This window comes from Henckelia pumila, unplaced genomic scaffold (assembly GCF_033568475.1).
Source record: "Henckelia pumila isolate YLH828 unplaced genomic scaffold, ASM3356847v2 CTG_525:::fragment_3, whole genome shotgun sequence".
Lineage (NCBI taxonomy): Eukaryota > Viridiplantae > Streptophyta > Magnoliopsida > Lamiales > Gesneriaceae > Henckelia > Henckelia pumila.
The window spans coordinates 5,281,246-5,294,235 of NW_027331857.1; the positions used below are offsets into that span (position 1 = coordinate 5,281,246).

At 38.7% G+C, this 12,990-nt stretch overlaps 1 protein-coding gene across 1 annotated transcript; it reads left to right on the plus strand.

Moving 5' to 3' along the window:
• Positions 1-6,713: 6,713 nt before the first annotated feature.
• On the plus strand, positions 6,714-8,764 carry LOC140873319 (uncharacterized). Its single transcript, XM_073276413.1, has 3 exons — positions 6,714-6,824; positions 6,951-8,002; positions 8,077-8,764. The coding sequence occupies exons 2-3, from the start codon at positions 7,640-7,642 to the stop codon at positions 8,515-8,517; spliced, it is 804 nt and encodes a 267-aa protein (XP_073132514.1). The 5' UTR covers positions 6,714-6,824; positions 6,951-7,639; the 3' UTR covers positions 8,518-8,764.
• Positions 8,765-12,990: the final 4,226 nt, after the last annotated feature.

Sequence of the window (12,990 nt, forward strand, 5' to 3'; positions counted from 1 at the left end):
ACTCATCCTCAATATATCTATAAACTTGACAAAGCCCTCTATGGATTAAAACAAGCACCGCGTGCATGGTATGATACATTACTAAAATTTTTACTGGAACATGATTTCCAAATTGGAACGGTCGATAAGACCTTGTTTAAATTTGTAAAAGGTGATCATGTGTTACTAGTACAAATTTATGTTGATGACATTATATTTGGGGTCAACTAACCCCAAGTTGTGCTCAAAGTTCTCTAAGATGATGCAGGAGAAATTTGAAATGAGCATGATGGGCGAGCTAAACTTCTTTCTTGGACTGCAAGTGAAGCAACTTGAAACTGGAATATTTATCAATCAATCCAAGTATGCCAAGGAATTGGTAAAGAAGTTTGGAATGGAACAGTGCTCAACTGTATCTACCCCCATGAGTACATCAATCAAGCTTGATAAAGATGAAGGGGGGATCCCGGTCGAGGTAACAATGTATCGAGGCCTTATTGGCTCATTGCTTTATTTGACTGCCAGTCGACCGGATATCATGTATTCAGTTTGTTTATGTGCTAGATTTCAAGCAGCACCTAAGCAATCTCATTTCATTGCCGCCAAACAAATAATTAAATATATTAAAGGAACTACTAATGTGGGTCTTTGGTATCCCAAAGATTCAAATCTTAATCTTATTGGCTATTCAGATGCAGATTATGCAGGTTGTAGAATTGATCGCAAAAGTACAAGTGGCACATGCCAATTCCTTGGAGATAGACTAATTTCGTGGTCAAGTAAGAAGCAGACATCAATTGCTACCTCGACCGCCGAAGCAGAATACCTTGCTGCTGGCAGCTGTTGTGCTCAAATAGTCTGGATTCAACAGCAGCTTAATGATTATGGAATCCGGTCGAGTGAAGCTCCAATCTACTGTGACAATACAAGTGCCATAGCCATCACTCACAATCCAGTGATGCACTCTAGGACAAAGCACATTGATGTCAGGCATCACTTTATCCGAGATCATGTCTTAAAGAAGGAAATCAGGCTGGAATACATCTCTACCGATCAGCAAGCAGCAGACATATTCACCAAGCCTTTACCGGACGCTAAGTTTTCATATTTTCGAAATATTTTTGGCTTAGTAGATCTAAGTTAGTATGCATGTTTTTAGGGGGAATGATTGCCAGTATGACGTTAATAGCTTAGCTGTTACATTGCCATAAATGTTGGCATATCATCCGCCTTTAGCTAGTCTCTGACAGGCTCCGTACTAGCAGCTTTGTGTTTTGAACCAAATGACATTAATTAGGCGCGGTGATTATACTCTTCAAAACATTTTGAATTTCAAAAATACTTTTCATGACGTCACCCTATGGCCCATAGGTTCCTATATATACTTCTTTACACTCGTATATCAACCTTTCACCGTTGCTAAAGCTTTCATATTGCATTAAAAGTTCTATCGTATTACTATCAAGCTTTTGCTTACTCTCTGCTCGAGTTCTTATCTACAGCTATCATGTCGATCCAGAAGACTTGCCTTGCAATCAACTTTGATTCCGTTATTGAGGCAAACAATGCAGGAATCACTGAGGTCTTCACCATGCTTGAAGCCTCTGGACTAAAGAAGTTTCTAAGAAGCAGCGCCATCCGCGATCTGCCTGTATTGAAGGAGTTCTTTGCAACCGCTCAAATCGAGCATGGGACTGTCAAATGCTTGATCCGGACAGAGTCCTACTCCTTAAATCAAAAGTTCTTCGCCAGCACATTTGATCTGCCCTCCAGGGGTTTGACAAAATGCGCGGATCTTCTCGATGGTAACTGCTCATACTGGTTGAAGGAGTTCTCAACCACTGATGCTTCGATCAAAGTGCCGGCTCAGAAGACATCTCTTAAAGCTCCATTCAGGCTATTGACCAACATTGTGGCCAAGAATCTTCTTGCCAAGGCTGGATCATACGACAAGGTGACGATGGAGAAATTCCAATACATGGCTTGTATCGCCTCCAAAATCAACATCAACTGGTCAGACATATTGTTCACTACCTTATGTGAAATGATCAGGGGAAAAGGGCAATCCGAGGGATTTGCTCTGCAAATTTGCCACATCTTGAGCGTCCTTGGAGTAGACTTTTCCAAGACTGAGCCTCTGCATCCCACCAAATGGCTCAACAATTCTACAATCTTCAAATTTTTGAACAAGAAAGAGGTTGCGGTCGACACTCTGCCTTCAACCGCAAGTGTTGTTGCTGTCACTCAACCGCTTTCAACAGTTCCGGTAGCGGCCAAACCAGCCCATACCAAGAAATCTGCCAAGCGTCAACTTATCATAGAGTCTGACTCTGAAGACGAATCACGTGAGAACGTTCCACTGATTCAAGCCTTCAGCAAGTCATCTCCTTCTGTCTCCAAAGCAGCTGTGTCATCCACGCCTGCAGGCGAGAAGAAGAGGCAGCACAAGAAGTTAAAGTCCCTTTCTGGACTTGCTCCTACCGTTCCAACACCAATTCTGCCAACGGTTGAGACTACTACCACTGCTGCTACTACTGCTCCATGTCCTACCAAGGGTGTGATAATCAGGGAAGGTGCCTCATCAACTCCAAAGGTCACTCTCGCTGATCCCAAGGACAAAGGGATAGGTGTGATGATCTACTCACCTAAGGCTCAACCAGCAGCTACTGTAGAGCTCAACTTGATCATCTCTCACGTTCTCCGCACTGTCAAGCGTCACCTACAACGCTTTGACAGATGGCATCATTCCCGTACTCACCTGACGCTTGCTCAAATATTTCCTAAGTGGAAAGCTCTGAATGTTATTGAGCAAAAGATGCTTCTTTTTGCTGACACTGAAGACATCGTGGAGGCTCTGGGAAGAAGACAGCTCATCGACTTGAAGCTTCGAGGAAGCCTGTTATCTCTGTTGATTAATGAGCGTGTCAAGAACTTCAAATCCAAGAGTCCTACCGCCGCCGATGACTTTGTGATTTTGACTGGACTACAAAATAGTCTACGTCAAATCACTCAACTACTTCAGCACTTCCAAGCTCTTAACAACGTAAAAACGACAGCTTCAGCAGCTTGTTTACAGGCTTATGGACTGGAAGCACAGGTGATGATGAAGACTTTTCTTACCCAAGATCAGGGTGAAGAAGACGTCTCTGCTCTTACTCTTTTAGATGGGATTCTGACCGGTCTCATCACTGCTGACCTGTTTCAGTCATCCGCTCTAGGATCGATTGTGGGAGCATCTTCATCGGTCGACCCCGCCTCAACCGCAGTCCAAGCAGTAATTCAACCGGAAGCAGCTGTGACTGCTCACTCATCTCCAGCGACGACCGCTCACACCTCTCCCAGTCGTCCACAAGATTCTTTCGAAGTGATTGAAAAAGAGATTCCTGTCACCTCTGTGATAGAGGCTCCTTGCAGCAGTGAAGCAGTAGTGCCCACAACAGAGATACCAAGCACTATTGTATCACTTGCACCTCCAGAACAGCCAGTGACTGATGCTGACCCAGCACTTCAACCGTCTCCATCTACTGAAAAGTTTGTGGAAGATCTCATAATGGATGAACCGAGTGCTGATCCTGCTACTCCACCAACCATCTTGGCTGCAGTCGAGACTCTTACATCTCCAACTGTACCACTATTGGAAGATCCATCAGCTAGCTCTCCATCCAGATCACCAGCACCACATCATCTTGAGTCTGGCCCGGTTTCACCAAGGAATGACACACAGAGTCAAATGCTTCCGACTGATGACTCATTAATTGAAGCCATGGCCGCAGCTCTGGATCACACTTTGATAAATAGGCTTCATGAGCTCATGCAAACAGTTCGATCCTTCTCACAAGACATCACAAACTCATCCTTATCGGTTGACAATTCACGCCAGACGATGATTCGGCATTTTGAGACCGTGTCTCGAGACCTTGCTCATCTGTCCAAAGAGATCACTGCCCATCATCGCACTCAAATCAAAACGCTCTCTACCGTCTCCGAACAAGTTGTCAGATCCAAAAACCGCCTTCATAGGCAGTTGAATGATCGGATGGACACTATGCAAACTACTCTACTTGCTCAACTAGATGCAAAAATTGATACTATGCAAGCCTGCCTTGGCACTCAACTCACTGAGATCATCCTTCGAATCAACCAAGGTGATGCCAAAAAGGGGGAAGAAGAGCAACGAAGAGCAGCAGAAGCAAGAAGACGTGAGGAAGAAGCCGACAGAAGAAGAAGAGAAGGCGATAGGTCAGGAGGAGCCAGTTGGTTCAAAAGATGAACAACTTGTCTCTTCTTTACTTATCGCAGCTGTATCTCATTTTGTTTTTCTTCAGCAGGTGTAATAAGAATGCTTATTGTAATTAATGAAATTCATTCTCTCAATGAAGTTCATTTTAATGCTTTCATATTGTTTTTGGAGCACTTAAGTTTTGTCATCACCAAAAAGGGGGAAATTGTTGAATCCGAAATTTTGGTGATAACAAACAACAACTCATTGTATAGGAATGTGCTGCCAATCTTTTGTATTTCAGGAATCTACTACAACTCCTACCGCAACCGTCTAAACCCTTCAAGTTATCTACCGAAAGCTTGTCAACCGCCTTTGTCTCTCGACCGGTTGCAGTCACAAGCCTATCGACTGGTTATTCAAACCAGCAGAGGATAAATCTATCTACCGGTAGAGTGCCAACTGCTTATCAAGATATCTCAAGACAAGTACTTATGACAAGACGTTCATTGCAAAATCTTTATCAAAAGCAGAACCGGCGTATCAGAAGATCTGTTGACTCTTGCATCGAGACAACAGGTTGCACTAAAATGGCAAAAACGCAGAATGGCTACAGATAAAGCATTCGACCGTTTATACCAGTTTTGGACCCTTGAAGTTGTCTGCATTTAAAGAAGTGTACGATCTTCATGCAGAATCATCAATGCATTTATGAAGCATTAAATGTGCATTCAATGCAGCATCAGAACGTTCAAAATAAAGATGTTGATGATTGACCTATATAAAGGGAAGATTGCTCAAGAAGTGAAAAAGAAGATAAGAAACACGAAAAATCTCAATCAACTCAATCACTTGAATACTATCAGAAGTCATCATCTGATATACTGAAGCAATACTTGAGCACACTTACAAGATCATTCACTTGCTGCTCAAATAAACCCTCGCCTACAGCTTACATATCTGATCTTCAAGGATCATCCTAGGGTTTCCAAGCCTCTCGACCGCTCTGCAGTTTGAGAAGCTCAACCGGACTGTACTCATTATTGAAGAGACTTGAAGCTACTCTGAAAGCTTCCACCAGTCTGATAAGAACTGAGAATCTTATCTGTATAAATCTAGGAGTTTCGGATTAGGCATTGGATAAGTCCTAAGTCTGAAGTGGGTGCATTGCAAGACGTTGTAATAACCAAAGTCTTCTAGTGAATTCCTTCCTAAGTGGAAGAAGGGGAGACGTAGAAGGATTAAGCCTTCGAACTTCCATAAATCGTGCCTTAATCTTTACTGCTATTTATCTTACATATTGCTCATACATTGTGTTATAAACTTTGCATCACTAAAACCTCTGAACTATTTCCGCACTATTTAAGTTGTTCAAACCGTTTTAGAAGTTGAGAAAACAGATTAAGTGAACTAAACTTCACTTGATCATTTTGAAAAGAAAGAAGAAAAGTTTCAGAGTGTATTCACCCCCCCTCTACCCTCTGAACCGATCCCAACAGTGTGGTCCATGTGGAGCTTATGTTCCTTTGAAGAAATGTTGATGGAAGATGGTACTTCAGTCTGTATTTATGAAATTAGTTGTTGCTATGCTTTTCATGAAACAGTATATGATGTGAAAATGGTATTCTTTTGTTCAGTATTTGAGATAATGTGGTAAAATCATTTGGAATTGACTGCATTTTGTCATGTATTTGTAAGCAAAATTAGCACAAACCTGTTAAGTGTGTTGTTTTTTGGTAGATAATGTACATGCACGACGAACATCTTAATTAAATTATTAAATGTGTTGTTTGTTGAGTGTTTTGAGAAGATGGACATGAGACGTAGAAACATTCTACTCGTTATGCTGGTACATCAAATGTTGGTTCGAAATTTGTTGTTGGTATGTTTTCTAATAAGACAACATAAAAGAACGGTTGCAAAGCGACGTCGTGCCCCTCGGACGACACCTTTGTCATACTCCATGACACAAAGAATCAATACTCAATTGAGCCACTTGAATCGAATTATTGACGCGGGAGATGTGCAATGTGTGGTGAACTTGAGGATGAATCGCAATGCATTTGGGAGGCTTTGTTATCTTCTAATTCATTTGGGAGGACTAAGTGACTCGCGGTACGTTCGAGTAGAGGAAAAGGTCGCTATGTTTCTGTCTGTGTTGGCACATCATTAAAAAAATCGTGTTAGTGGTCATGAGTACATGCGAAGCGGACAGACAATTAGTGCGCATTTTCATGATGTTATGGGAGCGTTGTTGAAGTTACATCCATTTCTTCTTGTTAAGCCAACCCCTGTGGATGAAACATGCACGAACGAGAATTGGAAATGGTTTAAGGTAGTTAGAATAGTTTACCTACTCTTCTTTCAATTTGAACTTATTTTTTTATTAATATATATTTTGCTTTTATTACAAGTTCCTTACTGTAAAAATTTAATATTACAGGGTTGTCTTGGTGCATTGGATGGGACACATATTCCTGTGCACGTGCCTTCCCGGGAGAAAGCAAAATATAGAACCTCGATATGAATTTTATTTATGCGCTGATTGGTTGGGAGGGATCTGCGGCAGATGCTCGAGTATTAAGAGATGCATTGACTGGGGATGACTACTTCAAAGTTCCAAGAGGTTTTTCTTTGAAAATATTTTATGTTTAATATTTGCAGTTGTTTATTCACTTGTACTGAACAGATTGATCACTGGAGAATTATTTAATTTCAGAAACTTAGTCATTTATTTGTAACCATTGTGCAGGTTGTTATTACCTGTGTGACAATGGATATGCGAATATGGAAGGATTCTTGACTCCATATAGACGAGTAAGATATCATCGGGATGCTTGGGGTAACCGTGCATCCGCACCACAAGATTACAAGGAGCTATTCAATTGGAGACACTCTCAAGCACAAAACGTTATTGAAAGAGCATTTGGTTTGTTGAAAAAGAGATGGGCCATCCTTCGAAGTCCATCTTTCTACCCCTTGAAAATTCAAAACAGGATAATTTTAGCATGCATGCTTCTACATAATTTCATCTGTAATCAAATGCCCGATGATCCAATCGACGCAACTGAAGACGAAGTTGGCAGCCCGGGTCCAGAGACAGAAACTGAGTACTTGAGCAGTTTTGAGTCGTCACAAGGGTGGGATCATTGGAGAGAACAATTTGCCCTATCAATGTGGAACACAAACAACTGACTACTTTTTATTTAATTTTAATGTTATGAAATCGTACTTACAAATGTGAATCGTTGCTCATTTTGTTATTTTGTTGTTCTTGTTTCGATTATGGCAGTGGTTTCCCTTTTGTTTCGTAAACAAGATCTGTAAAATGGATATTGTACCAAATCGCTTCAGTAACTTTGATATTCAACTTTCTTGTACTTTGAATGCATTTTATCTTGTTTTGGTTCACAGGGTTACAAGATCAATATTTCTCATACCATGGATAGTGTCGCAACTTCTGGGAGTGGCAATGGTAGGTGGAAGAAACTAGATAAGACGCGTCGTAGTTGGACTGCTCGTGAAGAAGAAGTGTTGATACAATCTCTGAAAGAAGTTGTCACAAAAGGCTGGAAAAGTGAGAATGGTTTTAGAGCGGGTTATTTGAATTTGTTGGAGAATGCAATGCAGGCCGCAATCCCAGGTACAAATTTACGTGGTAATCCACATATAAATTCGAAAATCCATGTGTGGAAGAAAACGTATAGTACTCTGGTGACGTTATTATCCAAAAGTGGTGTCGGGTGGAATGACAGTGAGAACACCATAGAGGTTACAGATGAGGCCTGGGAAGCAATTGTTAAGGTATTTTTTTCAGTTCAGTTAGACTTGAGAAGAAAATTTTTCATCTTCATCATTATTGACCCTTTTTTTTTCAGACTGACCAAAGCTTTCGAGCGATGCGACACAAGCAGTGGACATTTTTTAATGATTGGAGTGAAATATTTGGAAACGATCGTGCTGCTGGAGACGAGAGAGATAATTTTCAGAGTGCACTGGATGAGGTTTTAAGACTTGAACGGGTGATCCCAGATGAACAACTCATTCCCGGGAGTCTGACAACCAACTTTGTCGAAGTTAATGAAGACTCAATATCTGAAACGCATACTCCAACATCCAAACAAAGTGCAGGTGCAACTTCAAAAATGAAGAAAAGAAAGCAAGCAAACGACACTGACGAATCTATAGCGACAGCGATTAACAATCTCTCACACATAACTAAAGATACAATGTCACATTTGATCAAGGAAATGTCTTCGGTGGAAAAGATCTCAGATGTACAAGATAAAGCGTTAGATGCATTGAAGGGGATGAAATGAACTCTCCGAGGATGAGCAATTTACTGCTGCTAAGTTGTTGTTCAATAACAACAACAATCTTGCATTGTTTATACGACAAAATGAGCGCGGAATAATTCACTTGGTCAAAGGGTTGCTTCGTGGGGAGTAATAGGTAATGATCAAAGTTTTTGTTCCCACTGCGTATTTGGTGGAGATGGTGTAATGAAACGATGTATTTTGTGTTAGAACGCTTTATTTTGCATCGCCAACTTTAATGTGTGTTGTGTTATATGGAATTCAGACACTAGTCTGTCTATTTTGATATATTTAGTCCCTTATCTAATTATACCAATGTCAAAACTCATTTTGCAATGCACGGGGCTAGTACTTATTATGTAGTTAATGTAAGTCTTCGTTTCTTAATAACGCCTACTTTTTTCGCAAACAAATCAGTACCAGTTTTTATCTGTTTTTTTTTTTCTGGAAATGGCTTGCGCAGCCTAACTTGATTACATGTTGTCTGACCAAGTTTAGACAAAGTAATTTAGCATACATTTATACAGTTGGAAACCAACATATTTGTGGATGACCAAGAGGAAGCTAAGAAATTATCTCAGGAAAAAAATTTATACAAATACTGAAACGCTTAAGTTCCAACTCTGAACCTCCAATTTATACAGATACATTTATACAGTTGGAAAACAAATCATTAATGTATTCCGTTTGAGCTAAATGAGAAGAATATCTTCCCTAACTAGCATCTCATTTGAGAAATATATATATATATATATATATATATATATATATATATATATGCTGATATTATCACATTCATTCCAAGATTTGACATGTTATATATGAAAGTAGAAACAGTACTAATTTCAACATTCTTAATATTTGCACATTCAAGTACAAAGTCATATTTACATACAACAACAAATTCATCACATATATAACTTAAATGTGCCATATTCACCACCATTCTAAAAAATAGTACGGCCATCATACCAAAATACAAAACACAATAGGCTATACCATTCATAACAAAAAACAAAAGGGTGGTGCAATATATGCACATATGTTACACTAACACCACTCATGCAGTGGTGTCATCAGATAGGTCAATGAAGACCACTGATTTTGCTCCCTCACCAGAGACAACATTCGTAGTGGTCTTGCTCTTGTTTCCAAGGTGAAAATATGGGCCAACTTCTTTCTTACCTCGGCACAATGTTGCAGTTGTTGGGTCACACAACTTCATTTTCTTCCTACTCTTCTCTTCAAAGGTACAGTTTTCTGAGACATCCCTGATCTTCTTTTTCTTGTCAGTTGATACATGCTTACCAGAAATTTTTTTTCATCATCAGGACAAAGATCAACGACAGGTACGTGGTAATTGCTTGCAACGATTTCTTGAGAGTAATTGACACTTGAAGACATTTTGTACCTAAGAATAACCACACATGCAAAAAAAAAAAAATGTTAGTTCTATATTATGCCACAATATTACTTGCAATTGGTATTTAAAGTGGAGAATGTATTAAATGCACTTTCTCACCCAACTGTATTTAATACAAATAGATGGAAATTATTACACTGGAGAATAAATTTCAGGGGTCAAATCCACTTCAGATTTTGGATATCAGTCTTGAAAAAGTGGTTCACTCAAGTGAGAAATATGTGACATTAATGTATTAACCCAAAAATTTTATATATTATCAACTTTAGTCCCAAAATATTACACATCAATGCAATTAACTTTCACGTCACAGAACCCAACCAACAACTAAACCATATAAAAAAATCATTATGAAGTCACAAAGATATATATAAATACACAGTACAATGAATAAAAATAAGTCAAAAACAACTTACTGGGAGAAAATATTTTGAAGACAAATATATTCCAACATCTGAAATTAACAAATAAGAGAGAGTAATGAATCATTTACATACAATTTAAAAAAATTTGCTGAAGGCTTTAACAAAACAAAGTTGAAATTAAATAAAAAAATGGAGTAAATACCTGGATTGTTGAAATATTTGTCACACCAAATGAAGAAGAACATACAAATTCTGCTGCTGAATTCATTAGTGCTTTGTCAACACATTGAGAGGATGGAGTCATCGGGCATACTTTTACCTATTTCTACTAACACGTTCTGTACAAGACTATATATAACAAGACTAACTATGGAAGGAAATATTCTTCACACAAACAGATAACAGAAGAATGAGGTTTGATACGACTACTTATCTAATTAAATACCATCAGTACTGGCGATTTCATCCAATATTTCTCCTATATCCTCACATAATTTATCCAGTTTCAATCCTAAATTGCGATGCTCAGCACGTAAATCCGAGACATTTTGTAGTAGCTCAAGTAGTTTATTTGCGGTGTTGGGTCTCGAGCTAGAAGATTCATTTCGCGCACAACCTGAACTTTGTGACTCGTTCGAAGTAGTTCTGTAAATTGGATTTCTTGCTAAAGATTTAAATGCTTCCTCGGCCTCTTTTCTACTATCATAACCTTGGAAACAAGAGCGGTGGAAACCACTTACTTGTGCGTCTGCTTCTGCCCAATTATCGTACTCTCCAGGTTTGTGTCCACGGAAGACGACATATGTTCTTCCCTGCATTTTCCAAGTATTTAGGTTGAAAGCAAATAAAATGCTTTATTTTAGTTGCTGAAAATAATTTAATTCAATAATTTCCGAGCATGGCCGCAAAGTTTAACCAAATATTTTGTACAAAATGAAAGTGAAAAAAGTTCGTGGGATACATATTTTTACACACTTAACTAACAAATTGAAAATTTCTAATTTCAGGGGTTTGAATGGCATTGAAGAAATTTACAAATGTACAAAATTATTTCTTAGTTAGTGGAACATAATTTCAAAGAAATAAAGTAAGAAAAGTACGAATATAATAAATACAAATTTATGGATAATACATTACCATCTAGTTATGTTTGAGGGATTTTTTTACCAATATAGTTGGAAATGGATTCGACAACCACCCTGTACACCAAACGAAGAACGTGCCTGCATAATATATTTTCACGAATTATGAGACTGCGGATATTAAGACGTAGCTGGTCTTCAACAAAATCCAGTTTTGAAAAAGGTTAACACAGTTTCGTGACTGAGAAATACACACAGAAACATAAATTTTTGCCCAACAACTTACCTTACTCGTTCATCTTACACCGGTCTGTTGCAGATACTTGTAGGAATTGAAATCGCCGGATTTGAGGTGCTTTATCGAGCGAGAAGAATTTTGAGGTACAAGCGACTCAAGTTGTTGGGATTTAGGTTTTCGTTATTTGGGGGAATGTCATAATAGCCAGGGGTATTTCGGGGAAAAAGGCACTTATCCAACTTCGAAACACACGCCCAAAAAACCAATCAAACACAATATATGTTATCTCAATTATTTAAAAAAATTTAAAATTATATTTACTTATCCTTACCTTTATCATTCCATTATTAATCTCGTCACATCTACCAAGCGCAGCCTGACAATATCTTTTATCCAATCAACAAAATAAAAGACTTTAAATTGCTAAAATAAACTTTTGCGGAAGATTGGCATGGTCAGAGGGATGTGCTGTGCCCGCATCACAGTCCACTCGAAAGTCCTGCCTTGCAATCTTGATGATAACTTTTACCTGCACCAAGTAGATGTAGTGAGCCTAGGGGCCCAACAAGAATATGGGGGAATTAACGAGGGTTTAAAAGTAAATGCTTAATACTTAAAATACTAGTACTTAATATACTTTGAAACTTACTTCGAAAAGTTGAATGATAAATGAGAATAAGATGTAATGCATGCAATGAATTCGTCCAATTAAACTTGGGAACTTTCTTAAACTTTACTTAATCTCATGTGTGACTGAAACTGAATATAAACGAAGTCGAGTCAAATTAGAACTGATCTATAACTGAAATTGAAACTGTAACTGTAAATGTAACTGTGAACTTAGATCCTTGAATTGTGACCCTGTGTTTTCGATCATGATCATGGCTGCAGTGCACTATGCCACAAGGAAGTCAGGATATCTCCAAAACTCGTCTTGCCCTATGATTGGTAAGGGAGGCCAAGATTTCTCTTAACCCCACACATACACGTCATTTCTATATTTGGTAAGGTAGACCAAGATTTCTCTTAACCCCACACATACACGTCATTTCTATATTTGGTAAGGTAGGCCAAGATGTCTCTCAACCCCACACATACACGTCATTTCTATAGTCACAATCATTTTACTTCGTTCAAAAATATTTTCTTTCATTCTTACTTGACTCGACACAAAGATATAGCATGCATTTAAGGAAATGACTTTCTTTGAAAATATGTACTCGATTACTCGATTCACAAGCAAATGATGAAAGATGGTTGACAAGGATGGTGATTTAGGTGGCAACCCATGGCTAAGATTCTAAACTTATTTTTCTGGCACTTAGGACGTATCCTGGGTAGCAACACTTAATGACCAAAATGTTGCAC

Bases quoted from the DNA above. Each gene is read 5' to 3' on its own strand.
- LOC140873319 (XM_073276413.1), top strand. From the start codon at position 7,640: ATGGATAGTGTCGCAACTTCTGGGAGTGGCAATGGTAGGTGGAAGAAA. The intron at 8,003-8,076 runs GTATTTTTTTCA...TTTTTTTTTCAG, and splicing joins CCTGGGAAGCAATTGTTAAG to ACTGACCAAAGCTTTCGAGC.